This window comes from Mustela putorius, unplaced genomic scaffold (genome assembly GCF_011764305.1).
Source record: "Mustela putorius furo isolate JIRA1106 unplaced genomic scaffold, ASM1176430v1.1 tig00003858_pilon_pilon_pilon, whole genome shotgun sequence".
Lineage (NCBI taxonomy): Eukaryota > Metazoa > Chordata > Mammalia > Carnivora > Mustelidae > Mustela > Mustela putorius.
This window is the reverse complement of record NW_025422010.1, coordinates 53,074,517-53,102,510: the sequence shown is the minus strand read 5'-3', so window position 1 is coordinate 53,102,510 and position 27,994 is coordinate 53,074,517. Positions and strand designations below refer to the sequence as shown.

The 27,994-nt window shown below is 43.6% G+C and overlaps 1 protein-coding gene and 1 long non-coding RNA gene across 2 annotated transcripts; one reads left to right on the top strand and one right to left on the bottom strand.

Moving 5' to 3' along the window:
- The first annotated feature begins 6 nt into the window (after positions 1-6).
- Positions 7-9,412, top strand: LOC123387608 (WAS/WASL-interacting protein family member 1-like). Its single transcript, XM_045065293.1, has 2 exons — positions 7-580; positions 8,167-9,412. The coding sequence occupies exons 1-2, from the start codon at positions 7-9 to the stop codon at positions 8,469-8,471; spliced, it is 879 nt and encodes a 292-aa protein (XP_044921228.1). The 3' UTR covers positions 8,472-9,412.
- A 1,008-nt stretch (positions 9,413-10,420) lies between these two features.
- Positions 10,421-14,268, bottom strand: LOC106004685. Its single transcript, XR_006602163.1, has 3 exons — positions 13,945-14,268; positions 11,461-11,607; positions 10,421-11,331 (listed from the first exon to the last, which is right to left on the bottom strand). It is a non-coding gene; the product is annotated as an uncharacterized LOC106004685 (long non-coding RNA).
- Positions 14,269-27,994: the final 13,726 nt, after the last annotated feature.

Genomic DNA, 27,994 nt, shown 5'->3' with positions numbered 1-27,994 from the left:
GCGGACATGCGAGCGGGGGCGGGCAGGCGGGCGGGGCCGGGAGGGGGGGCGGGGGCCGAGGCGGCGGCGCGGCCGTCAGGAGCGGGGCCCCTCCATGCCGCCGGGGGAGGGCCAGGGCCGGGGCCGGGGGCGGGTCTCGGCCGGCGAGGGGGGCGGTGGCCGGCCGGCGGGGTCGCCGGCGTCGTCTTCCCGGGCCGGAGGCGGGGCGTGCCCGCGGCGGCTCCTCCCCCTGGGCTCCGCGCCGGCTCTGGAAGCCCGAGTGCGGGTGGGAGCAAGCAAGCGAGTGTGTTCTCCTTCCTCCTCCCTCTCTCCCGTCGTCCGCACTGGGCTGGGGCGGCGGCGCCTGAGCGGTTCCCTCGCGAGCCGGTGTGGACCCAGCGGCTGGGAGAGGAGGAGGAGCGCCCGGGCCGGGCGGAGACGCTTGCGGGCTCCGCGCAGGTACCTCAGCCAATCAGTGGCCAGAGTCGACGGTTGCGTAGTTCTCCCCGCCCCCAGGGGTCGCCTCTCCGAGAAGCCACGCCCAACTGCTACCGAACCGGCTCTCTCTCTTTCAGCGGCTTCCGCGCGGTCCCAAGCGCAGGTCTTTGCCAGTTTAGGGTCGGACGCGGGTGGGACGGAGGGGCGGTGGCCAGGTGCGCCCGAGCGCGACGAAGGGCATGCGAGGCCCACGTGAGAGGACTGAGGGGGATTGTTTCACGTTTTCCCAGGGCCCTAGGCCGACTTTGGACTCCTGCCTCCCCTGCTCTGTCTCCTCGCGGGGGCCGCCGCCCCACCTCGGCCAGCGCCGCCGGGTTTCCTCCGAGGCCGCAGGGAGCGTGTCCCGGCAGCGGAGGTTGCTCTGAAGCGCGCGCGCCAAGCCCCAGACGAGCTCGCTCAGCCCTCCACTCGGGCAGTCGGCGGAGGCGGAATCCCCCGCACAACTTCACAAGGATCGGTGGCGTTGGCCCTCTGAGTTGCGGATCGGGGAGCTGGCTCGGGAGGCAGGGCTGTGGCTGTGGTTGGGGAGCCCGGACGCCTCGAGCCCGAGCGAGCGCCCACGCCGGGTGCTGGCTGCCCAGAGCGGAGGTGGGGACGCGCGGCCCCGGGGGCGCAGAGGCGACCCGACCCGAGGAACTTCCGCGGCCTCCGGGCCGAGGGGGGACGCGCCGATGTGGACGCCCCTGGCCTAACAGGGGCCTCTGGTCTGTAACGCTCTCGGGAAATTTTTTGCACGACAGTTTAGCGAAAGTTCCTCTCCGCCCCCACCCCTCAGCCTCCATCTTTTGGGGATCGTTTTATTTGCTAAATAACCTTATCGGTGCCTAACACTAACATTTTGGATCCTTGTGCCGGTGTGAATTCCCGGTGATTTCGAGGAACTTAATAAGCGACCACCTTGACAGGCTTTCAACATTTTTATTTTTTTTTTAGTTTTGTTACATATTTAAGGTTTAAGGGCCTTTAAAATGTTTCTCTCACATTGTAGGTTTTTTTTTTTTTTTAACATAGCCCCAATTTTTAATACCCATCTGGATTTTCTTAGGGTTAATTTTTTAAAAAGCTGGGTTTGATTTTAAATCCTTAATGTGTTTGTTTTGGGTTTTTTTTTTTTAAGATTTTATTTATTTATTTGACAGAGATCACAAGTAGGCAGAGAGGCAGGCAGAGAGAGAGAGGGAAGCCGACTTCTCGTTGAACAGAGAGCCCATGCGGGGCTCAATGCAGGGCTTGATCCCAGGACCCTGAGAGGGAGGCAGAGGCTTAACCCACTGAGCCACCCAGGCGCTCCATTAAATCATTAATGTTTTAAGTCCTATTCCAGCCCAGCTATATAGCAGGAGTATGTAAAAAATAAAAATAACATTGTAACTCTGAAATGTTGGGACGTCTATGGGAGAGCATACACTGAGCCCTTTATCTCACAACTTTATACCCTAAGAAGCTAATTTATAATTGAATAAAAGGCTGAACTGAAGCCCAAGTCAGTTTCAGCAATAAAACAGGGAAAGGGAATTATTTTCAACACATCTGAGACTGGCAAAGTATATGAAAGCCATTCTTCCATGAAATTTACCATTTCTTTGCATTCTTTGGCTGTAACGTAGAAATCGCTACAATCAGGAGAAACCTTCGTAAAGACTTTTATTAACAGTCCTTACTCCCTTTTGCTGTCCTCTTCAACTTCCCTGGAATCTTTTACCCTATCTCACTTACCTCCCATGTTTCTCAAGCATGGGCTGAAATACTTCAGGCAACCAATAATTCTATTAGCCCAGCTAGATCCTCCACAGGCTCCTACTGAGTCACCTGTCTAGATCCAGGTGTCTCATGTAGTAAGATAATACCTATTGGGAGGTGATTTTTATATGTGACCCAGGCAGAAGTTCTTTGGCAACAAGAAGCCATTTGGTAGGAGCTCTCAGCGATACCTGACCCATGAATTTTATATTAGAATTCAGATTTGTAAAATAAGATGATGACATTTGTCCTTCTATCTATAGCCAATATTAGAAAATGCAGTGATCAGAGCTTTTGCATATATTTGACATATATACAATGATTTAATGATTCTGCTTGTCTTCTGTCAGCTTGACAATTTGCTATTTATACCCCAGTGCATTGTTTCAGACCTCTCTCCATACTGCAACTCACTAGACCAACTCAACTTTTTTCCCACCCTTTAAAATTGAGAGAGAGGATACATTCATTGGGCAAGAGGGATGTACTACTACAGTGCCTTTCTGGGAGTCGCCCAGATGGATGTCCCGGGATACATTCCCTCTACATTTTTTAGCTGGCATTCTTCTGTAAAGAAGACCTTTTCCCTGCACTCTTCTCCACACTTTCTCTTTGAACATTCTTATGGACTTGGATTCTTTTTTTAGTCACTGTGTACCATGCTATTCTTTTTGATACTCAAATTCTGCTAGGTGTAGGTATGTTTAGTTGGGAAAAACTACCCAGATGATTCTAATAAGACACCCTAGGAAGGTATTCCTCCCACCAAGCCTACCTATTGAGAAGAGGTAGGCTTCTCAATCTGCTCTAGATTCTCTGGTATTTTACATACCATGCCCAACACTAATGTATGGCACCTTTCCTGGGAGACTAGTGTTTGGTTGAATTCAGAGTCTCCCTGGAACTGTGGTTTCATTTGTCAGAGAGATTCTTAGGGACTTAGATGGACCAGATGGCCCAAGTTCTCTCACTTGTACATTGAAATGTGGAGAAGCCGTGGAATCCACAAATCTTTGAAGCCTGTCCAGAAATAAGCCTGATTCTAAAGTGGGTTGATTTGGAAAATCCTCAGGCTACTGACTCCTGTTAGAAATTCAGGAACTAGGGGCACCTTAGTGGCAAGGTCAGTTGAGCATCTGACTTGGTTTCAGATCAGGTTCTGATCTCAGGGTTGTGAGATCAATCCCTGAGCTGGGCTCCATTTGGAGTCTGCTTGGGATTCTCTCTTTCTCTGCTTCTGCCCCTCCCCATCTCTCTCTCCCCCTTCTCTCTCAAATAAATAAATCTTTAAAATAAAAATTTCAGGAGCTTGATGACATTAGATACTTGCCTGGGTCTGTGGGATGTCTACAAATAGACCTTGTGCCCAACTGTTCAGAAAGGTAAAGGCTGTCTCCCCAGAAAAGACAACACTGCTTCCTAGGGACTGATGGAGAGGTAGAGCTGAAATGTCAGAAGTTTGGCTTGCTAGATAGAAAATCACTATTCCAGTAGTGTTCTCTGGAATGGAATTTGCTGAATTCATATACTGCTTTAAATATGGTTACATCAAAGTACTGGTGAGCTGTTAGTTTTCAACCCAGGTCAAACCCACTATCTCTTATATTTTTGCTCATAAAAGAAGCCCATTTTTTTTTTCCCAAGCATCCAGCCTTCTCACAAAGATCCCATATCATTTGAGGGGCACCTTTGCCAGCTCCATAGATAGATCTTGAGCAGTAACCCAATCAGGATAGCCCAGATTTCTTGCCAGTTGGTTCAGAAATCTGGAGCTATTGGGATACGTCAAAAGGACACCCAAGCCAATAAACTCTGGCACACAGAGAGGCTCCTACTCAGCAAATCTAGCAGAATTTGAGTATCAAAAAGAATAGCATGGTACCCAGTGACTAAAAAAAGAATCCAAGTCCATAAGAATGTTCAAAGAGAAAGTGTGGAGAAGAGTGCAGGGAAAGCTCTTCTTTACAGAAGAATGCCAGCTAAAAAATGTAGGAGGAATGTATGATGAGGAAACTACCATTTTGCAACCACCAATGTAATAATCGATTTACACATTTTCACCATTGGGTACAAAGTTGCTAGGAAGCAGAACATTCATGTGTTCTCGACACCTCAGTTAAAAGGCTTCAGAAAGCTACTTTTTCATCCCTAAATCTGATGGACACCACCTTAACTACGTGGTCACAATAAGCATTACTGATAATGGGATAATCTAATACCATATTCTTCCTCCTGTTGTGGATGCCATTGGAAGAACATACTACTTGTAAAAATCTTGCCAAAATGTTTACGCTGAATGTAATCATGGTGAAATAAAACAAATCATACAAGACAACTGGCCTGAATCTTAAAAAATATCAATGTCATGAAAGCAAAGGTAGGCAGGGGACTACATTGTCCTAAAGTAAAGAAAACTAAAGAGGAGCACCTGGGTGGCTCAGTGGGTTAAGCCTCTACCTTCAGGTCATGATTTCAGGGGCCTGGGATTGAGCCCAAGCATCAGGCTCTCTGCTCAGCAGGGAACCTGCTTCCCTCCTCTCTCTCTGCCTGCCTCTCTGCCTGCCTGTGATCTCCCTGTCAAATAAATAAAATACTAAAAAAAAAAAAAAAAAAAAAAAGAAAAGAAAACTAAAGAGGCACGATGACTAAATGACCAAAGAGGCATGCCAAGGGGCATGATGACCAAATCAATGATCAGTGATTGGACCGTGGGCTTAAAGGCTTAAAACAAAACAAAAAAACCTTCAGGGCACCTGGGTGGCACAGCTGGAGGAGCATAGGACTCTTGGTTTCAGGTCAGGTGGGGATCTCAGGGCCATGAGATTGAGCCCTGCGTGGAGCCTGTCATCGGGATTCTGTTTCCCTCTCTATCCACCCCTCCTGCTCGTGCTCTCTCGCTCAGTCGCTCACTCTTTAAAATAAATATTTTTTAAAAAACTCTAAAAGACATTTTGGGGATTATTATGTAAGTTTGAATAGGGACTTAAAAAAAAAAAGATTTTATATTAGAGAGCCGGTGAGTGGGGGGAGGGGCAGAGAGGGAATCGCAGACTCCATGCTGAGCAAGGAGCCGGATGCGGAACTCCAGCAGAGCTCAATCCCAGGACCCCGGAGATCACTGCCCAAGTCGAGATCAAAAGTTGGACGCTTAGCCTGCTGAGCCACCCAGGAGTCCCTTAAATACGGACTTCTTGTTAGGCATCATTGCTTTATCAATGCTAACTTTCTTGGGTGACATAATGACTTCGTGGTTATATAGAAAAATGTCCTTGTTTTCAGTTGGTATCTGCTGTAGCATTGAAGGTTTAAATGTCATGGTATCCACAACTTATTTATTTAAAAATTAGAGAGAAATCAAGTGTGGCAAAACATTGACAATAGGCAAATCTAGGTGAAGGGTATATGGGTGAACACTGAACCATTTCCCCTTTCTGTAGGTGTGATTTTCTTTTCAAAATAAAGTGAGAAAGTGGAGATTACAAATACAGATCTACAGGATGAGTAAAAGGCACAAAGTATATATATTAAATTTATGAATGTCGCTTATCCCATTTCAAATTAACTGGTTTTATAAATGGGACAAAACATTAATCAAAGTCCTCTTTAAAACTATAAACAAAATGGAATAGTAAGATTCGTGAAAGGAACAGGGAAGCCTAATGGAGAATTCATTTTCTAAATTTGTTACCTCCGTATATTGACCTCCCCGAAAATTAAAGAGTGAAGCTGGTCAAGATCAACCTGTAAAGGCTTGCAGAATCGAAGTGTCCCAAGAGTCAATTTGGCAACACGTTCCAAAGCAAGAATGTGGGATCTAGCCAAATGCAAGCAAGGTCATCCTCAGGCAGAAGCATTTCTAAAGAAGGGTGCAAAATAATCTGCTGGAACCAAAATAGAGAAATCTTGGTTAAGTACCAGGAGGATGGTGTTCCATGGGGAGCATGTTATAATTAAATTACCTTCATTTTTCTTATCTGCCTTCTACCAAAAGCAATTTAAGGAGATTTCTTGTAATCTAACTAGGGAAAATGGAGAGTCAATGCATTTGTTCAGGTTAATGTGGGACTTCCCCGTGTCAACCATCGTTGCATCTGATGGATAGGACTTTGCTGTCCCCAGAACGACACACTTTGGCAGAAGACTGAGCTCTTTAGGCTTTTCCCTCACTCCCATGGAAAGTCTTTAAGACCATGCAGTTTTCACCCTAGGATTCTGATTCGGAACCTAATAACCTTTGAATTAGCAATTCAGTTTCCTATTGACTTAATGCTGGAAGGATACCCCTAGAGAATGGAGATATATAATCTTCTCCCAAGAAATAAATACACTGACATTCTGCTTACTGATTCTTTGTAGGTTTAGTTAGAGGGGGTCGCTCCCCTGAATCTTGTCAATTCTGAGTGAACAAGATCACTTTCTTGGATCCTGGCTTACATATACTACCTTGAGCAGCCCACTGTTCTTGTCTGAGATAATTTTAACTTCTACACATTTAGGTCCAAATAATACAATTTAAAGATTTTCTCTTGGCAAAAAAAAAACTATTTGAAACAATTTCTTAAAACTCTAAAATTTAAAAAATGTTCCTTAGCAGCTTTAGAGGACAGATTACAAATTTTTATGTTAAAAGGAAAATACTAAATGTTAAAGACTAATACTTAAATCCTGTAAACAAATTATGTTTAGAATACATATGTATTATATATATATAAATAAGTGGTGAATTATTTTAGTTCATTAAAAAAACTATTCAATTAAAAACTACCAATTTCCGATGTAGAAAAATACTTGTTTTATTTTTCACTTTTTCAGCTGATTTTGATGGAACTATGTGGATACAAGTGAAGCAAATATAACCTAAATTAAACATTCCTCTTGCCACCCTGATCCCAGAGCACATCTACACATCAGAACACTGGTGCTGTAGACTAACTATAGTTGAAATATTAAAAGAAATATTTATTTTGCTTTTAAACATCAAGTCAGAATTTATTTTTCTTGCATTCAATATTTGTACTTAAAATGTTCAATCAACATTTACACCTTTAAGGTTGTTTTTTTTTTTAAAGATTTTATTTATTTATTTGACAGAGAGAGATCACAAGTAGGCAGAGAGGCAGGCAGAGAGAGAGAGAGGAGGAAGCAGACTCCCTGCCGAGCAGAGAGCCCGATGCGGGACTCGATCCCAGGACCCTGAGATCATGACCTGAGCCGAAGGCAGCGGCTTAACCCACTGAGCCACCCAGGCGCCCTACAACTTTAAGGTTTTAAAGGTTTTTCTTCATTCTTAAATATTGTGCTATTAAAAAAGGCATGAGAGGGCACTTGGGTGGCTCAATGGATTAAGCCTCAGAGTTCTGATTTCGACTCAGGTCATGATCTTAGGGTCCTGAGACCCTAAGGCTCTGGGCTGGGCATGGAGCTTGCTTAAGAATCTCTCTCTGCTACCTGCTGTGCCCCGATCCACTCACCCAAATTCACTTTCTCCCTCAAAAAAATAAATAAATAAATAAATAAATATTATTTATTTATTGTTTGTTTGTTTGAGACAGAGAGGCTGAGAGCAGAGCAGGGCAGAGGGAGAGGGACAAGCAGACTCCCTGCCAAGCTGGGAGGGGGGCTGGATTCCAGGACCCTGAGGTCATGACCAAAGCCAAAGGCAGACACTGAACCTACTGAGCCACCCAGGCACCGGGAGAATAGTTTTATTTCACAGAAATGCACGCTAACTCCAGACCTTAAGATTTTATGTACATAGATCTACTGTTTTTCAGACTGAACTGTGCTCGTGTGAGGTTGGCAAACTCGCGGCCAAAGTCACGGTTGCTGTTGAAATCCGGAGGGCGGGCAGAACCATGTCACTTGGATCGGGAGGCTTCGCCCGCTGACGTCAGAAGGGCTGGGGATGACAGAAGGACTTCGGCTAAACTGTCCTTTCCCGACTTCCAGCCTCCGAGGAGCCTTGGGCTTCGGACGGTCAGCCACACGAGGAGATGACTGCCCGGGGCCGAAGGAAGACTCCCACGCACCCCCCACCCCGTCCCCTTCTCAAACCCGTCCCCCTTTCTCCTCCCACGCCTCCGCCTCTGACCCCAAGGTCTCCGCGTCCAACGCCCCATGGCCAGGAGGAAGGCCCTTCCGTGGATTCACCGTCGCTTCTGCTCCCACCTGGGAAGGCTCTGGCGAGCGCGGCAGCACAGCTCACCTCCCTGCACGTCCTGCCCGTGAACTCAACGGAGGGCCCGAAGAGCTGACGTCCCCTAGCGGCCGGAGGACCCAATCGCGCGGAGTGGCCCTGGTTCCCTCCAGCTCCACGTCTTCGGGACTGGCCGGTGTAGGCCCGACTCCGGCGACGCGAAGCCGGCAGAGCAGAGAGACAGCGGGAGAGAAGGATCCTTTCGCCGCAGCCAAGTCCAAGTCTTTCTGAACCGCGACAGTGATGAAGACTGGTTACCGGGTATTGAGCTGCGTCCTGTCGAACCGATCACTTTAGGCACAGTTTCTCTTAATCTTCATAACATTCTTCAGATAAATGCCATTTTGTAGATGATGTTATAAACTGGGACTCAGAAGCTGAGCCATTTCCCAAGGTTTCATGCCAGAATATGGCGGAGGCCTGATTCCAACCCTGCTTGGCCACCCAAAACTGCCTTTCCAACCACTGTACCAGCTAGAGAATGGGGAAGACTTTCAATTCCAGGAGCGAAAGGATTTAAAGTAACATTTACCACTAGTTTCCTCACTATAAAAGCCACAGGTGTTCGCTATTAAAAATCTGAGTAATAAAAAACCTTGATTAATGTTAAGAATTTGAACTTAGCCATCATTCCACTCCCTACAGGTAGCTACTATACATTCCATTTCCAGTATTTTTCTGTGATTGAACGCGTGTGAGCACGCATGTATGTATGTGAGTATATTTGTGCAGAGTATATATGTATTATAAACTAGTTTGGGGGGTGCTACATTTTTATCTTAAGACTATACTGTAGATTTCCCAATTTGGGGGTTGTTCATTGCTAGTATATAGAAATATAATTCATTTTTGTATGTTGATCTTGTATTCCACACTTTGCAGATTTACTCATTTTAGTAGTGTATGTGCATGTCTTGTGTGTGTGCGGGCACGTGCTTTAAGATTTTCTGTACAGAATCATAAGTCTGTGAATAAAGACAAGTTTCGCATTTTCCTTTCTGCTAGTGTGCCTTCTTAAATTCTCAATTTGCCCTGGCTAGAATTTCTAGTGCAATGTTGAAGAGGTAAGAGTGAAAGTCCCTACCTTATTCTCAATCTAGTGGGGGGAAAAAATTCAGTCTTTCACTATTGAGTATGATGTTCGCTACATCTTTTTCATAAGTGCCCTTTATTAGATTATGGAAGTTCCTTTCAATTCCTAGTATGCTGAGGGTTTTTATCCTATATAGGCATTGGATTTTGTCTCACGCTTTTTCTGGGTCTTGGAGGTGATCATGTGCTTTTTGTACTTTACATGGTGTATTATATTAAATGATATTTAGATACTGAACCAATCTTGCATGCCTAGGGTAAATCCCACTTGGTCGTAATGTATCATTTTTGTTATATGTTGCTGATTTCAGCTCTCTCGCTGGACGCCTCTCATCATCTAGGCTGTCTGAGTAGAGCTAAGTCACTGGGAGCTGGGAAAAGGGGTGGAGGGAACAGCCCCAGGCTAGAGCGCCACAGACTTCCACTGATCTTACTGAAATGAAGTTCAACAGTTGATCGCAACCAAATTCTTCTCAATTTGTTGTAGGACTTGGGTCAGTTTACAGAGTTCCGCAATGGCCGTTTTTGATAGTTTTGTCCAATTTCATCAGTGCTTTTTGGGAAAAGGATTTGGCACGCTTCTCCCTCAGTCACTCATGTACCCCTAACCCCTGCCTTCAGCCACCCCCCAACCCCAGCGGTTTCTGTAGGGACGAGCTATACGTCCCTAACTTTTCCCAGTCTACTTTAGTTCATGTTGTTTCCACTTTATGCAAAATGTAGAAACCTTGTGAGGTGTAGGTTCATTGACTGGTGTTAGGTTTATACATAAGTTTGTTCACCTCAAAAAACATAGGTTCATTTACCATTTCTAAGAGGCATATGTAAACACTCAGTCCATCTCCCGTCCTATCCTATACCTATGAGTATCTGCAAAAAATTTTTAGGGTTTAGATTGAATAGTCACGAAGCCCCTTTTCATTTAGAAAGCACAAATGCTTTTAATGAAGAAAAAATTATAACAAAAACTCTTTACATATGTTATGCATCTGTGAATAACACATGCCTTTTCTTAAGTTTAAAATTCTTGAAAGGACAAGCAAGTCTGTGTTTTAGGGACTAGTGCCTAGAATGATAGCTGTAATTCTTTCACTGTATAAAAGGTACAGAGGGTTATTTGGGGCGAAGGTATTATGTGCAGAGTGAGTGATCTGTGTGTACTTATAACACCTTTGCCCCCATGAGATCACACAGACCTGAACTTACATAACTTTTACATCAGGAGAGAACCAGCATCCACCACTAATTTGTGACTACGTGATCACTAATCATTCATATCTCTTTGACATGTCAGGAAATGGTATATTTTCCACTCCTAATTGTACTAGTCTGTAGCAATATAATTGAGGAAAACTTTTTAGGGTGTGGTCTTTGTTTTAGTCATGTTTCCTTTTTGGAGAACGAATAGTTTATTTTTCAATGCTGTCTCTTAGCATTTATAGCATAATATATAGCATAATATATTATTAGCATAATATATTTTTTTTCCTCTTGCCCCAAAATTACCTCTTGGAGAGGTATGCTGTTAATTTTCTGCTATGTGTATGTTCACATGTCTGGTTACATGGCATTTATTTATTGTGGAAGGTTAATTTTTAGCAATCAGAGAACATGTTTATCTAACCTGCCATGAAGAGGCATGCTAAGTTGGTGCTTTATTCCTTGTCTGGAATGTTGCTTATCTTCTCATTCCTCTAAAACTCAACCGTCCTCAGGGACTGAGCTCACATCTCCTCTTTCAGGAACTCTTCCATGACCAGCCCATCCGGAAATGGCCTTTTTCTCTTTCCTTCCTTCCTTCAGCAAATATGTATTGAAGGTTCACTCTGTAAGACAACAATTAGGCAACAGAAGTTATAGGAAAGTTGTATCAAATCAGCAGATATGTGTTTATATCTTATTTTCTCAGTTAAATTGTGAGTTGCTTGGGCTATATCCTCCATCGTATTACTTACATTCCTTATAAAATGTAGTTGGGGGGCGCCTGGGTGGCTCAGTGGGTTAAAGCTTCTGCCTTCAGCTCGGGTCATGATCTCAGGGTCCTGGGATCGAGCCCCATATCAGGCTCCCCGCCTGCCTCTTTGCCTACTTGTGATCTCTGTCTGTGAATAAATAAATAAATAAAAATCTTAAAAAAAAATGTAGTCGGGTGCTTCTATTTAGTAAAGGGTAGGGAAGTTTAATTTATATGATGACTACATTTGTAGACTTTCTTTAAAGATACTGAAGTTTGCAAGACACAAATAGTTCCAATATTTATATTATTTAATCATTCCACCCCAAATATCTCAATACAGGTATGGAACTAAATTTTGAAACTATTCAAAAGTCTGTCACTTTGTCACAGTTACATAATGACTCCTACCTGGCTCCCCTTATCTCCATTATTTTTCCAGTTTCTGTAAGACTGGGGTGTGTGTGTGTGTGTGTGTGTGTGCGCGCGCGCGCGCGCGTGCAGAACCATATAAATATAACACCATATAAAGCATTAAATAATCCCAGCCTGTGTCAGATTCCCAGATAGTTGCCTGAGAGTGCAGGGCCCAGGAGAAAGAGCATTGTCCCTGAAATTAGGACATAAAGCTTATAATCCCTCACTAATGTCCATCTCCTCCTTTGCAAAATATAGGATATGGGAGGTATTGGGCTGAGTGATTGCTACAATCTCTTAGAGCTCTAAAATTACATGAGCTTCTGCAGACTGATTCTTTGAATAAAAATCAGGAAGTGGAACATCAGAATTTGCTGTACAAATATAGTCTACATCACTTGCAAATTTTAGCCTGCTGTCTCCTCCTTTTCTAATGTTTATGATGAACCATCTTTGTGGAACCTGTTTTCCCAGTCGAGAAGGCCCTTCTCACCCTGTGTGTGCGTAAGTCTCACCCTGTTTCAGGGTCAGATTCTGCCAGTCCTAGAGGAAAGGAACTAACGTATCTTCTCCAACCATCTGGTCCCCCCGAGCCTCCCCACCCTCTGAGCTACCACATCCCCTACCACCCAGTCCTCTTTTCTCCCCAGTTATTTCTATGTGTAATTCTTGTCTATCCTATAGGATGTGGGCCATATGTTCCGTTTCTTTTCATGACTCTGTGTTAAATAAACAAACTGATTAAAGCTTGATTTTTAAATTCAAATATATTAGTAAACTGCTAAAAACCTTTCAGAGGCATAGGTAAAATGAAGGACATTTTCATATAAATTAGATGTGTAGCAAACTGTTTTAATGGAATATTTGTTTAAAGAACTTGTTTTACCAGTAATACTTATATTAAATAGGCTATTTTGGAACATAAACTGCTACAACCAATTTGTAAAACAATGTGACAATATATATCAAGAATCTTAAAAGTGTTTGTACCTTTTAATATACTTATTTCTGGGAAGGTATTCTAAGGAAATAATCCTAAATCAGGGGGAAAAAAAAAAAGGCTTTATACGAAAACATGTGCATAATAGCTTAATCTGCAATCTTACCATCCCCAGATAAGTGAATGGGCAAATATATCATATACACATGAGACAATATTATGTAACCATTACAAATGTAGTTGGTAAAATGTCTACCAATACAGGGAAATGGTCTCACATAATGTTGAGCGAAAAACATCAGGATATAAACGTTTACAAATAGCAAGGTCAAAATAATAAGCAAAGGGGCGTGTGGGTGGCTCCTTCCGCTTAGCACCTGACTCTTGATTTTGGCTCAGGTCGTGATCTCAGGGTCCTGAGATCAAACCCCGTGTGGGACTCAGTGCTGGGCTTGGAGCCTCCTTGGGATTCTCCCTCTCTTCTTCTCGTTCTGCCCCTCCCCACCCCGGCTCATGCTCTCTCTGTACAAAACAAAACAAAAACAAAAACACAAATGCAATATGCAAAACTATGAGTAGAAAAAAGAAATGGAGGAGAGTATACTAAAATGCTAAAAGGCGTTATCTTTTTATGGCAGAATTGCAATTTGAATTTTTTTTCTTTCTACTATTTTGTTTTGTTTTGTTTTCCACATTGTCAAAATTGAGCATACATTCAATTTGGAATGGAAAACAATATAATTTCAAATATGGGGACACCAAAGATTTAAGTTTCAAGCAGACATTTTTTAAAGAACTCAAATATGTTAGTTATTTAGCATCCGAAGAAGATGTGGTTGTCTAAATAGAAGTTCGATCTTTTCTGTCGCCCTCTGAGTGTGGTCAAGTCTGAAGAGTGATCCAACCACTCGGTCACTAGTTTGAATCTCTTCCTCAAACTTTCTGCTCATGCTGTCCTGTGGAGTCCTTGAACTATTCGCACTTCCACGGAGTTGAGAATAAGCTTTGAGGAAAGAGACTCACACCTCCCTTCCTCCACTTTATGGTCAGTTTCCCAGCTCGGTCAGGCAGTTTTCAGTCTGTACTCCACACACCCCCCACCCCTGCAAAGGGGCAATGGTTCCTTACCTTTGACTGATCAGGGTGACAGGGATTCTTGGTGATCTTTTGACACGTCAAGAACCACACACAAAATAAGTCAGCCATGGGACATACACACTGAGACAGCTATTAGGCAAATTTATGATACTAATAAAGCAAGTGCCTTTTGCTTAATGCTGGACCGAATTTGCCTGGTACTAAGTTTTAAAACTGCTTTTTAAACATCCCGTTTGGGAATATCTGCCTTAGAGTAATTCATGTATCTTAATCAGAAGGAATCACAAAGGAACGATTCTAAAAGGATCAGATACTACCCCTGGAAAGGGAAAGAGAGTATCCTGAGAAACAGAACTGAAACCAAAGTGATAGAAAATGAAACGAAACTGAAACCTAGCCAGAAAAGCTGTTTAAAAAAAAAAAAAAAAAAGTCCTGATCTTAACAGAGTCATAGCAGGTAACTAGATACAAGCCAGTATTATCAAAAGTAAGAGAACTAAATGTCTTAAATTGTCCTAGGTTACATTTCTACTCAAAATGAAACAGGTCACCAGCTGTGTGATCTTGCTAAAGTTACTAAACACCTCTGAGTGTTCGTTTAGTTGTCTGTGAAGATGGGTATGGTAGCACACATCAGCCAAGATTCAATATAGACTCTCAGAGCTGGAGGGGGCCTTAGGGATCGTCAGGCATGACTCTCCGCCTACCCCCCAACCAGGACAGGGCCTTGTCCTAGCCATGCCTCCTCCCAGTCCCTTGACATTCAGGGCTACATCTCTCCTGTCAGGACAGCAAGCTCTCGTGGCAGCCAGTTTCTGCAGGGCCCACTCAGGGCCCAGGCAACCTGAGTCCCAAGCAATGTGAGGGACAGGGTGAGAGAAGAAATGGAAGACATGAAGCTGATCTGGCTTCATAAGACAGCTCTGTGGGGACAGCTGAGGGGGCGAGGTGGCTCGGTCTGCGGCACCATCAAGTGATGACCAAGCCAGACACAGGAGATGGTGATGGGGATCACAGGGTAAGGGTGCCATGCAGACAGGACACAGGACTCAGAAGAGAAGAGCCCTGGGCTTGTCTAAATTCTCTGCCATTGCCATCTTGAAATTCTTGATAGATCTGTGGGTTTTTTTTTTTTTTTTTAAGATTTTATTTATTTATTTGACAGAGAGAGAGATCACAAGTAGGCAAAGAGAGAGGGAGAAGCAGGCTCCCTGCCAAGCAGAGAGCCTGATGCGGGACTCGATCCCAGGACCCTGAGATCATGACCTGAGCCAAAGGCAGAGGCTTAACCCACTGAGCCACCCAGGCGCCCCGCCATCTTGAAATTCTTAGTAACCTTTTAATAATTTCATTTTACCTTGGCCTCCACCAATTATGGAGCTAGTCCCGGTATGACATCCAAGACCCACTTAGCAGAGTGCTGGGGGGATGGTGAAGAGGGGGACACAGGGAAATCAAGAACTGCCCTGGCATGTGTGACTTTTTCCTATAACCCAGTGAATGGTAGGACAAGGCTGCATTGTTCTTCCTGTCCCCTGAGGATGGACTTAGCACCTACAGGATTAATCTGAGGGTTCACGGGGACTGGGATTCATTTCCACAGAGGTAGCTCCACGGAGATATCTGGGAGCAGGGGCAAGGGCCTGGTTGTTGTCATTTCTCCCCCTGTATTTTGTTGAGGTAAAATTAATGTAACGTAAAAGTAACCATTTTTTAGTTTAAAGTATAGAGTTCAATGGCATTTGGTACACTCAGAGTTGGGCAGTCTTCGCTTCTATCTAGTTCCAAACCATTTTCATCCCCTCAAAAGGAAACCCCATACCCATGAAGCAGTCACTCCCATTCCCCACTTCCCTCAACCCCTGGCAACCACTAATTTGCTTTCCGTGTCTATCCACTACCTATCGCGGACATACCACAGAAATGAAAACATACACTTTGTCGCCTTTTGTGCCTCGCTTCTTTCACTTACCGTCATGTTTTTGAGGTTCACCCACATTGTAGAATGTAGCCTGTAGCTCTGGGGCATTGTGGACCAATTATATTCCATTGTGTCAACACACCACACTTGGTTCATCCATACCAGCCACTGACGGACGTGTGGGTTGTTGCCACCTTTTGGCTGCCACAGATAGTGCTGCAATGAACATCTGTGCACAGATAACAAATGTCTGAGTACCTGTTTTCAGGTCTTCTCCAGTACATCCCTGGGATGCTGGGTCATATGGTAATTGTTTAACTTTTCGAGGAACCACCAAACTGTTACCACAGTGGCTGCACCATTTTACCTTCCCACCAGCCATGTAGGAGAGTTCCAGTTTCTCTACCTCCTTGCCAACACCGGTTATCTTCTGTTAACTTTCTTTCTAATTGTAGCCATCCTCATGAATGGGAAGTGGTATTTTGCTGTGGTTTTGATTTGCATTTCCCTAGTGACAAATGATGTTGAACAACTCTTCATGTGCTTGTTGGTCATTTATACATCTACTTGGAGAAATGTCTATGCCAGTTCTTTGCCCATTTTTTGAATTTGGTTGTTTGTCTCTTTGTCATTGAATTCTAAGAGTTCCTTATATGTTTGATACAAGTCCTTTACTGAATATATAATTTACAAATACCTTCTCCCACTCTGTAGGTCACCTTTTCACTTTCATAAATAGTCCATTAATGCACAAAAGCTTACAATTTTTATGAAATTCAATTAATTTTTTCTTTTGTTGCTTGTATTTTTTTGTCATTTTAAGGACTCCATTGCCAAACCTGAGTCAGAAAGGTCAGGAAGGTCAGGAAGGTCAGGAAGATTTACTGCTATGTTTTCCTCTAAGACTTCTACAGTTTTAGTTTCTAACTTTAGGTCTTTGATCCATTTGATGTGATTTTGTACACACTGTAAAACAGAGGTCCAACCTCATTCTTTGGCTTGTGGAGATCCAGCTGTCCCAGTGCCATTTGCCAAAGCCCCATTTTATTGGCTTGGCACCCTGGTCAGTTAGCCACAGACTTATGCATTTATGTCTGGACCCTTGATTCTATTCCACTTATCTGTATGTCATAGTTTGAATGGGTGTGGATAAGCATGTATCAGAATGGGCTGTGATCTGCCTTACACAGAGTCACGGTAACATGTCAATAACCTGGACAAAGGTTGAGACACATAGTGCTTGGTAAATGTGAGTAAGAGCAGAGCTTTGAACATTAAGCATAAATACTGCAAACGCATGTGCAGAGGCCACGATCTAGGGACTTGTTCAAGAACTTGGAATAAAAATATCTAAACAAAGACAAGCCGAGCGGCCTTACTTGGCAAACCTGTCCTAGAAGCAATGGTTCTTATCTTGGTGGCTGAACTCATTCTACAAATACAAGTAAACATCTTAAGGAAGGGCAGATCCATCATGAACACTGCAAACAGTTCAAAATATGGTGCTCTGTAGGCTAAAACTAGGAAGAAATTATGATGTGTGAACTTGAAGCTACTTTAAATCATCCCCCTGTTTTCCATTTGGTTAACATAACAATTTTTTCTCTCTCTTTAGACAAAATGATCAAACTTTCTAAGAGTAAATTTAGTTCAAATAAATTCAATCAGGTCATCCAAGTAACTTATGATTTACTATTTAAATTTTAACTAAGTATTAATTATGTTTTAATGTTATTATTAGTATGTTTATATATTTAATTATAATACATTGTGTTATTCTATTTTCTTAATTATTAGTCATCCCTCATTCATGAAAATGCTTAAAAATAACTCTTTAACTCAACAATTTATCAAGGGTTTACCTCGTGTACCATGGTGGATGACATTTGTATATTCATTCAGTGAATACTGTCTGAGCACAAACGCACACAGTCTGGGCACGGGGTGAGGCAGGAGCAGACCCTGTCTTCCTATAGTTGCTGGGTCCTGGGTTGGTCCTATAAAGGGCACTGAAGCAGAAGTCACTTTTCCAGGGCCCCACCAGCTGCGTCCTGCCCCAGGACTCTGAGCTTACAGCTAGTCAGGTCCACAGGTGTGGGGCCCGCTAGCCTCTCAGCTCAGCCAAGACACATAGGAGCTTCTCCTGTGGAATTTTGCTGGGATGCTAAGGGAAATTGCCAAAGAACAAGAAGAAAGAAGCAAACAACCAAGCAGAGAAAGGGACAAGTTTACGGAGCATGGATTATTTATCCCAAGGGAACAGAGTTCTTGATTTCAGTCTCACTAGAAGGGTGTTTTCCTAAACCCCAGTTTTCCACACACCACCCCCTACCTACCATGCTCCTCCCCTTGGCTGCCACAGTTTTACAGGTGCCCCGAGGGAGGGACAGGACCTTTCCTGGGGCCTCACAGGCTATTCTCATTAGGTTCCAGAATCTTCAGGCTTTCTCTAGGGCTGATTATCTTAGGGATGAACCTCTCTCCAGTCCTTGGCCCACCCCTAACCTTGGGAGGGCTGGAAGGCAGAGGTGCAAGGGGGGGTCACAGGCCATATGTCTGCATATTTAAAAGTCATAAATCAACTAGGAAACTGTCAAATGACACGTCCTCCTTCCTTGACGTAGATGTGACTTCATCATGACATGGACGACAGGTTCCTATTTAACCCTGGAGCACGGCCTACCCCCATTTCTCTTCTTGGTTTGTTCCACAATCTTTCAGATCTGTACGTAGACACTCCAGTCAACCATTCCATGTTCACTACTATTCTTACTACCTTTTGTTATAATTGTAACTATAATCGTTTCATGGTAATAATCTATAATATCTCAATAAAAATTAAAATTTTTTTAAAAAGAGGAGGAGTAAAGAATGAAAAGAAAGAGAGTCTGTGTCGGGGGGTATGTGTGCAGTATGGCCCACACACCCAAGGGAGAGGTGCCCCTGCGCAAGGCCTGTCTGCTTCATAGGAGCCCCCCACTTGGGACAAGGAGTCCATAAGGAGCCTACTCCTCGTTCCAAGCTCCTCCTTTCCAAATCATGCTCCAGGTAGCCAGGGCCTTGGAATTCCCTGCCAAAACAGCCTACAGCCCATTTCTGGGGCCTGCACAGCCTTTCCCTCTTGCTGCCACTCTGACTGGGTCTTGACCCACTGCCCGTGTGGACACCTTTAGAGCCCCGGGTGGGCCAAGGGGTGGCTGATTGTAAAGACTATGAACAGCATTCGATTCAGCAAATGAAGATCTAGAATGCTGGTAACCCCGCATGGTGGTGACCCAGTGAGGAACGAGTGCAGGCGCGTTGTTTCTCTCCTCTGGAGCCATAGAATTCTGGAAAGGAGAACAAGAAAGCAGAGCCAGTCTGGTCCGCTCCTTGAGCTCCTGTAAGTGGGACGTGGTTTGTAAGACACACAAGAAGCAAGATCCAGCAGAGCCAGTCTTTTCCGCTTTATTGATTATTTATTTAAGAGAGAAATCACAAGTGGGACGAAAAGCAGGCTGAGCAAAGTTGCGGGGCTCGATCCCAGGACACTGAGATCATGACCTGAGCCGAAGGCAGCGGCTTAATCCACTGAGCCACCCAGGCGCCCCAAGATCCACTGTTCTGCTCCAGCCACTCACTAGCCGTCAAGTCCAACATCAGGCACGATCCGAAGATGAAAGCGTATACATCTGCATTTTGCTTCATCATTTCACTCTTCAAATCACAGGTTGACTGTACTTCTCTGGGAAGAAGGGCTGTTGATTTTGGCATCCAGCACCCACAGTTCCAAGTACAGTAACACTTTCTAGATCCTTCTGGCTCCACCAGTATGTCTGCCCAGGAGGCCAACAGTGGGGAGGGGCTGCCTCTCGTGCCAAGTCCTGTCACACCCGAGGGCTTCCTGAGAAGCGCAACAAGCCCATTCTCTGAGGATAAACTGAGCGAGGCTGTTAGGGCACAGGGGAGAGCAAATCGCAGTGAAAGAAACTTCTGGATTAGTATTCATAATTATCAGTAACAGAATCATCCGTCAGTCACGAAGTGCTGCATGTTTAGCGTTTGGAGCACTTCTTTCTCTATTCCCCGCCTAATTTATATTTCACAGCAGACTTTTGGAATTACCGTCTTGCGTATTTATGCCCTGCTTAGTTTTCCTCCCACAAGGATTTGAAGCAGCTTATCCCCTTTAAGGTTAATATGTTTGGAATCCTAAAACTTTTCAAAATGCATTTGGTTTTGTATCTGCCAACCAAAACGTCTCTTGGGAGATTGTCAGAGAAAATAAATAACCAAGGAGGGAGAGCCAGAATTGAGCTAGAGGACACTTGCATCCCAGCGTATTAGAAACACGCTCCTGCTGTGGCCACACTGAGAGAAAAGGCGAGATGCTTTAAAAAATGATTTCTATGGCATTGGTCTGGAGAACAGGGCCTGACACACCGCTGCCTAGAGTCACAGTGTCCCAGTCGGTGTGTGGCAGCCCTGTGGAAGGGCCAGGGATGTCTGGTACCCTCTGTCACCAATACTGTTTACCATGCGTGCTTTGTTGGAAATCACTAGGTCGAGCCACATCTTGGGCTTCTCCACCTGGATGGCTCCAAGAGCTCCTCCAGGGCTGGAAAGGGCACTCATTTGTATTTATGTCCTAAGAACAAGGCATCACGACTGACATGTGGTAGGCTCTAAGTAAACGTTGAGCAGAATCTGCAAGTGTGCTTTTTATAGATTCCTCCAAGTCATTTTTAGAATGTTGAGCCCTAAAAGCTCAAGGACAGAACTATCGATCCTGCAGGTGCCAGGTTGACAATAATTTATTAATCCGTATTGGGGAGATATTAAGTCTAAAAAGGAGGACTTTGCAGGACAGGACGGTTTTATTCAAACACTAGAAAGTCTGTGCCAGGAGCAAGCTGGAAGCCACTGAGTGAAACACAGAGAAAAGGTGAAGTTTCTCAAGGACAGTACCAGGGGCTAGGGTTTCAGGAGCCGGGCATTCTCGCTGCTGCTGGAACGAGGGTACAGGCACAATTTTTCTGGGGGAGAATTTGGTAATATGTATGGAAGTTTTAAATATGCGTAGAACCTTTGACTCGAGAATCTGGAGTCTCATTTCTAGATTTTCTTCTTTGAAATTTATCAGCATCAAAAAGATATGTGTACACGGGTGTTCAACACAATATTGGTTATAATAATGACACATTTCGAACAACATGAACTTTCTACATAAATCATGATCTCTAGATACTCAGGTGTATCCATTTCCACTGAATGGATTATACAGTGGTTAAAATGGTGTTGTAGAGTTACACTTACTTGAATGAAAATATGTTTGTACCATATGGCTAAATAGAAAAAGCAAGATACAAATGGCACAATTTTAATTTAATAGAAATATATTTGTAGTTGCTAGAGAGAGACAGAGATAGAAATTCGTGAGGAATATACAGCAAAATGTTGATGGCAGTTATCTCTGTGGGTGTCAGGAATACAACTAATATAACATTTTTTGTTTTATCTGTTATTTCTAAACTTTGAACTATGGATATGTGATACTATAATACTAATTCTAATACTAATGCTAATTCTAAACAAAGTTGGGACTGATGAAAAACATGCCCCTCTTGTCCGTTAAGTCAGTGAGCTCTCTGTTGCCTGAGGTGCTCAGCTATAGTGGAAACTGTTTCAGGGCCAGATGTTGTAGGAGGAAAGCTGGAACAGAAGAAGCCAAACCACTTCCAACCGTAGATGCTCTGATTCCATGAAGGAAGATGGTGACATTAGAAATTGTGTATAAGTTCTTCTCATGCTTTGTCAGGTAAACATGGTTTTTCGGAAATAATATTTAAAGATTTTTTTTTGCAAGGCTTGTTTTTGATGGTGAGAATATCATTTAAAATCGGAAATTATATTCTTTGTTTTTTAAACAGAGCAAACCCTTTATTTCCAAGTTTTACATACTTTCCTTAGCAGAGGAAAGAGAGATCAGGAACTCAATGATTTTTATTTTATTTTACTTTTTTTAGTGAGGGAGAGAGCAAGGGGAGGAGGGCAGAGGGAGAGGGAGAGAGAGAATCCCCAAGGAGACACCACACCCAGCAGAGCCCAATATGGGGCTCAATCTCACAAGATCTGAGATCGTAACCTGAGCTGAAATCAAGCATTGGATGTGTGACTGACTGAGCCACTCAGGTGCTCCAGAAGTTATATTCTTAATATATTTGCCTTTTTCTATGACTTCTCAATGAGCAACAAAGTATGAGCTGGAATATTCTCATTTGTTCACCGGTTTGGCACGTAATACATTTTTGTCTGCCTCTGAAAACAGAAATAATATTTGCCTCTCATCTCACTGGGCATGATGTAAGCTCCATGAGGCCAGGCATTTATTTATGCTGCTCCAGAACCCAGGAGAGTGCCTGGCGCACAGAAGGCACTCAGGAAATATTTTGTGAATGAATAAATGGATGTTGGCATGGGAGAATAAGCAACTTGGAAGAAAGCTGCTCTGCAAATACATGCTTTGGGCTGTATTCATTTTAATTACTTTAAAAACATGAATTGGTAAATGGAATTCCAAAACAAAAAGACATTTTTTTATGCAATCAATTTTTCAAATTACTAAACTTCTTTCAAAGTCAGGTATGGTCTTTCTACAGCTGTATATTTAAAAACTGAAAACCACAGATCATGTTCTAGATCACTTTTACTCAACAAAGCTTTCGGCAACAAGAGAAATATTCTCTATCTGCACCCTCCAATATGGCAGTCCTTGGCCATGTGAGGTACTAAGCACGTGAAAATTGGCTGGTTGAAAAGGAGACACTGAATGTTAAATAGTATTTAGATTTAGAAAAATTCTTGACCACACAGCCTTCCTAATCTCCAGTAGTACCGCAACATTCTGGACATTCCATACATTTATTTGTATCCAAAATAAGGTTTCCAAATAAGGTTGTATCCAAATAAGGTTTATTATACAATCCCGATCCTAGCTCTGATTCTAGAGCGCCCTTTTCACTAGTTGACTATTGAGGAATAGGGCTTTACGATGGTGGTGTTACGATATAAATACAGGATTTTGTTTGTTTTCACTTAAGGATCCCTGTGACATTATCTACAAAGCAGACCTCGGTGTCCGGGGATTGGGTGAGGCAACCACTCAGGAGGGCCAGCCCACTGCCTTCCCCAGAAGCCCTCATGAAACATTCATGCAGAGTGTTCTTCTTTAATGGACTATTTATCTTAATTCTTCATCTCGTTGATGTGTAACTAACTGTCCTATGGACATTGGTATGATATGGATGGTACCGTAGGTCAAAGAACAGGAAGCAATTTAGGAGAAAAGCAAAAATGGAGAGAGAAGGCGGTTAAACAATATATTTTTGTGGGACTTAACCAGAAAAAAATTGTTGTGAGGTTTACGAAGAATTATAGCCATTTGCTGAATGAGGTGCAATCAGAAAACAGCTAAGCTTCAAACACAGGACACTATAAGCTTTGGCGGCCATTCCTGAGTGCTTCTGATGCTGTATGTCCATTTCCAAAGCTTCACTAATTCCTATGTTTCAGATTGAACTCTTCTTCTCCAGTCCCACAGCATCAGAGTCGAGGACTTCAACCAACTGTCTAACCCCAGTGCCATAGACCGAATGTTGGTCTCCCCCCAAGTCCTTATGTTTAAATCTTAATCCCCAATGAGAAGGTATTAGGAGGGGCCTTTGAGACATGATTAGCTCAAAAATACAGATTCAAAGGGGAACGTGCACTGCAGTGTTTATAGCAGCATTATCAATAATAGCCAAACTATGGAAAGAGCCCAAGAGTCCATGGACTGATGAATGGATAAAGAAGATGTGGTGTATATGTACAACGGAATATGACTCAGCCATCAGAAAGAAGAACTCTTGCCATTTACACTGGCATGGATGGAGCTCGTGTATTCTGCTAAGCGAAATAAGTCAAAGACAGATACCATATGATTTCACACACAGGTGTGATTTAGGAAATGAAACAGATGAGCATAGGGCAAGGGGGGGGGGGAAAGGAGAGAGACGGGGAAGCAAACCATAACAGACTCAAGACAGTGAACAAACTGAAGGTTGATGGAGAAAGGAGGGTGGGGGATGGGCTAAAGGGTCATGATGGACATAAGGGCTAAGTGAGTGATGGGCATAAAGGAGGCACTTGTTGTGAGTACTGGGTGTCACGTGTAAGTGATGAGTCACTAAATTCTGCTCCTGAAACCAATATTACACTAGATGTTAACTAACTAGAATCTAAATAAAAATTTGGAAGAAAACAAAAAAAAGAGGTGGGAGGTGATTAGGTCCTGAGGACAGAGCTTCATGAATTGGACTAGTTAGTGCTTTTTGTGAGACCCAGAGAGCTCCCTCCCTCCTTCTGCCATGTCAGGACACAGGGAGGAGATGGTGGTCTATGAACAGAGAAGAAGACCCTCACCACACATAGAAGCTGCCAGTGCCTCAGTCATGGACTTCCAGCTTCCATAACTGTGAGAGATAAACATCTGTTGTTTATAAGTCACCCAATCTATGGTACTTTGTTACTGGAGCCTGAATGGACTGAGACACCTAGTTCAAAAGTCCTTCTGCAATCCTCTCCCGGGTGAATGTTTCTGGAACAATGCTTTCATCCTTCCCCCAGGAACAGAATGGAATGAATGTCACTGCTCACACCCAGAGGCTATAATGGCTTGTGTTCCTTCTTGCAACAGGTCCCGATTTGATACCCGATGCGAGGTAAGAATGAATGACTGTCTTTGTTGAGAAAGGAGAGTCCATCTACCACAAATTGATATGTTGTCCTTGGGCAAGTCGCCTTATCCCTGGGCCTGAGATTTCCCATCTAAATTCCTCATCCTAAAATAGCACCATGAGACTCAACATGTTTAAGTTCTCGTCCAGCTCAAATATAAGATTATTTTCGGTTCAGGCCCTTAATTTTCCAGGCCTTTCATAGTTTGATCCCATTGTTTCTAATCAAAAGTATCTTCCGCTTCTCAGTATGTAGATTTGGGGCCTTTCTTTGCTTCCTTTCCTCATCATAGCCCAAAACCCTGGTCCTGGATCATATCAGCACGTGTTGATATAAACTTTTTATTTTTATTTTATTTTTTAAAAGATTTTATTTATTTGAGAGAGAGAGAGAGTGCAAAAGTGGGGGTGAGGGACAGAGGGAGAGGGAGAAGCAGACTCTTTGCTTAGCAGGGAGGCCCACACGGAGCTTGATCCCAGGACCCTGGGATCATGACCTGAGCTGGAGGCAGATACTTAGCTGACTGAGCCACCCAGGTGCCCCAACCTCTTTATATTCTTAAAATTTGTTGAAAGCCCAAAAGGCTCTGGCTTATGTGAGTTATAGCCCCATAGTTATTTACTGTATTATAACTTTTAAAAGGATTAAATCATTTAAAAACAATAATAAATCCATCATTTGTTAACATGAATGACATGTTTATGAAGAATGTATTTTCAAAAACCAAAAATAGTTGGTGAGAAAAGTGGCATTGTTTTACATTTCTGCAAGTCTTTTCAATATTAAGCTTAACCCCTCTTCAATACCAAACAGCTGGTTTCTCACCTCTACTGCATTCAGTCTGTTGTAATATGTTGTTTTAGTTTACATATGCAGGGGTGAAAGTCTGGCTTCATACAGATATGAGTTTGGAAGAGAGAGGAGAATTTTCTTTGGATATTCTTTTTTGAAATCTCACCAAAAGTAGACAAGAACAGTTTCTTAAGGTTAGCTGTGATGTGGAATCTGAAACCGTACCAGTGAAATCGCCCTAGTTGGTTTCCTTAGTCCATTGGTCCATCTTGCACTTTGGATGGATCTTTCATCCCTGCCCATGCATAATTTTATAACATCATGCATTAACGATTTGGAAAATATTGGTTCACTGAGTTGTGGAGATCTTCCAAATATTGACCCATTTCATTATACAATTTCAGCACCAATCTCATCTGAAAAGCCTTTAAGTACCAGGAAGCTGCCCAACTTATGATGCCTGATATAAGATTTTTTTTAAAAATCTAATTTTTGCTTATAAAAGCTCAAAGGAAACAAATACCGTCAGTTGCTCGTCCTTGGTGTGACAAGATCATTTGTTTCATTTTCAAGAAAATGTCTGCCAAGCCGTTAAGTCTGAATGACCATAGTTGCCAGTTGTTCTTCCAAGTACAAAGAGTGTTCCATGAAGAAAGCAGTTAGTTCAGCCCACAACTCAAACAACTATACAAGTGCTCTTCCTTGACGTCACCACGGTGGTTGGATGGCCGCTGGAGTACTCTGTGTGCACTTTCTGCATCATCACACAGAATAGTCCAGATTTAATAAAACTACTAGTTTATACTGTTTTACCAAGGACATTCTCACAGAAAAACTGGCCTTTTTTTTTTTTTCCAACGCATCACGGACAGCAGTGAAGAGTCTATGACTGGAGGGGCAGCCTGGGCCGGTGCCATGCTTTGGGTTAAGGTGGCAGCAGTTTTACCAACCCTCCACCCCCACCCGGTGGCTTGTGTGGCATCTGAGCAAACAGCAACACAGTGAAAACGGCAACTGACGTCTGGCGCTATCATAATAATTTTGACTTTGCAGACCTCCTGAGGGTCTTGGAGGCCCCCAGGGGCCCACGTCATCACACTTGGAGAACTGCTGCTTCACCTTCTGTGATGGGCTGAAATTGTCTTCCCCATAAGATCCATACACTGCAGCCCTAATCCCAGGGCCTCCGACTGCGACCATGTTTGGAGACAGGACCTTTAAAAAGGGTGATTAAGTTCAAATGAGACCCTGAGGGTGGCCCTAATTCCATCTGACTGATGTCCTCATAAGAAGAGTTCAAGATGCACTGACAGACAGCAGAGGTGCGCGTGCCCTGAGGGGCCCCTACGCTAAGAGGCAGTAAGAGGGCAGCAGTCCGCCAGCCACAGAGAGAGGCCTCTGAGGAAAACAACCCTGCTGACTTTCAGCCTCCAGGCTATAAGAAAGTAAATTTCTGCTGTCTAAGCCACTACGCTTCTCTTCTGTTACGGCAGTCCAACAGTCCAAGTGACTAATGCGGGCTTCCTTATGCCCACCCTGTGTGTCAGATGGCCTCAGGCACAACTGCCCCTTGAAAGCCATTCGCCTCTTTCCTTGTGTGGCAGGTGTGCTCAGATGTGTAGGTGCACGTGTCCCGGGCTCCTGCACCAGAGTCTGCCAGCTCTCTGTGCTGGTCTACATTTTCACACTAGCCTAGGCATCCCCCCGCCCCCAACCCCGCCACCACACACCTGCTGCTTTGCTTAATTATGAGATCTGAGATCTTCGAGTTTGTGGACCAATTCAATATCTGCTCTGTAGCCTCAGGGCCCTGTGCAGTGCTCAATGTGTATCTATCAAGGAGGGGCTGCCATTCCTCCTTCCCTTGCGTCTGGGAGCTCTCAGAGGCCAATGACTCTTTTCTGATAGTTTTACTCCAGGATCTCCTGACTCATAGGCACAATTTGCATAATATTAGTTTGGGTGCATTTTTAGCAAATGTTTAAAAGGTAATACATCATAAGAATGTACTACTCTTTCAGGGCGCCTAGGTGGCTCAGGCAGTTAAGTGTCTTGCCTTCAGCTCACGTCATGATCACAGGGTCCTGAGTCTGCTTCTCCCTCTCCCTTTGCCTCTGCCTCTCCCCCTGCATGTGCTCTCCATCAAATCAAGAAATAAAACCTTGGGGCGCCTGGGTGGCTCAGCGGGTTAAGCCTCTGCCTTTGGCTCAGGTCATGATCCCAGGGTCCTGGGATCAAGCCCCACATCGAGCTCTCTGCTCAGCAGGGAGCCTGCTTCCCCCTCTCTCTCTGCCTGCTGCTCTGCCTACTTGTGATCTCTGTCTGTCAAATAAATAAATAAAATCTTAAAAAAAAAAATGTGTTACTCTTCCCAAGTACAGTGAACATTGGGTCACAATCAAGCTTTCCTTGAGCGTAGTTTGAAAGGCAATTTTAAAGTTTCCTTTTTCATTATCATTTCTGTTTCGTTCATTCATTAAAAAAAATTATAATGATCTCACTTACATCCCCTCACCAAAGGTAGTTGTCCTTTGTTCCTTAGGCAAATTTATAGTCCTCTAATGATGATAATAATTTGGCTTTGCATCATATATAAATTCATTCATTCAT

Excerpts from the sequence above, each read along its gene's own strand:
- LOC123387608 (XM_045065293.1), top strand. The coding sequence starts at position 7 with ATGCGAGCGGGGGCGGGCAGGCGGGCGGGGCCGGGAGGGGGGGCGGGG. Across the intron at positions 581-8,166 it reads CCGCGCGGTCCCAAGCGCAG|CCTCCGAGGAGCCTTGGGCT; the intron begins GTCTTTGCCAGT and ends CCCGACTTCCAG.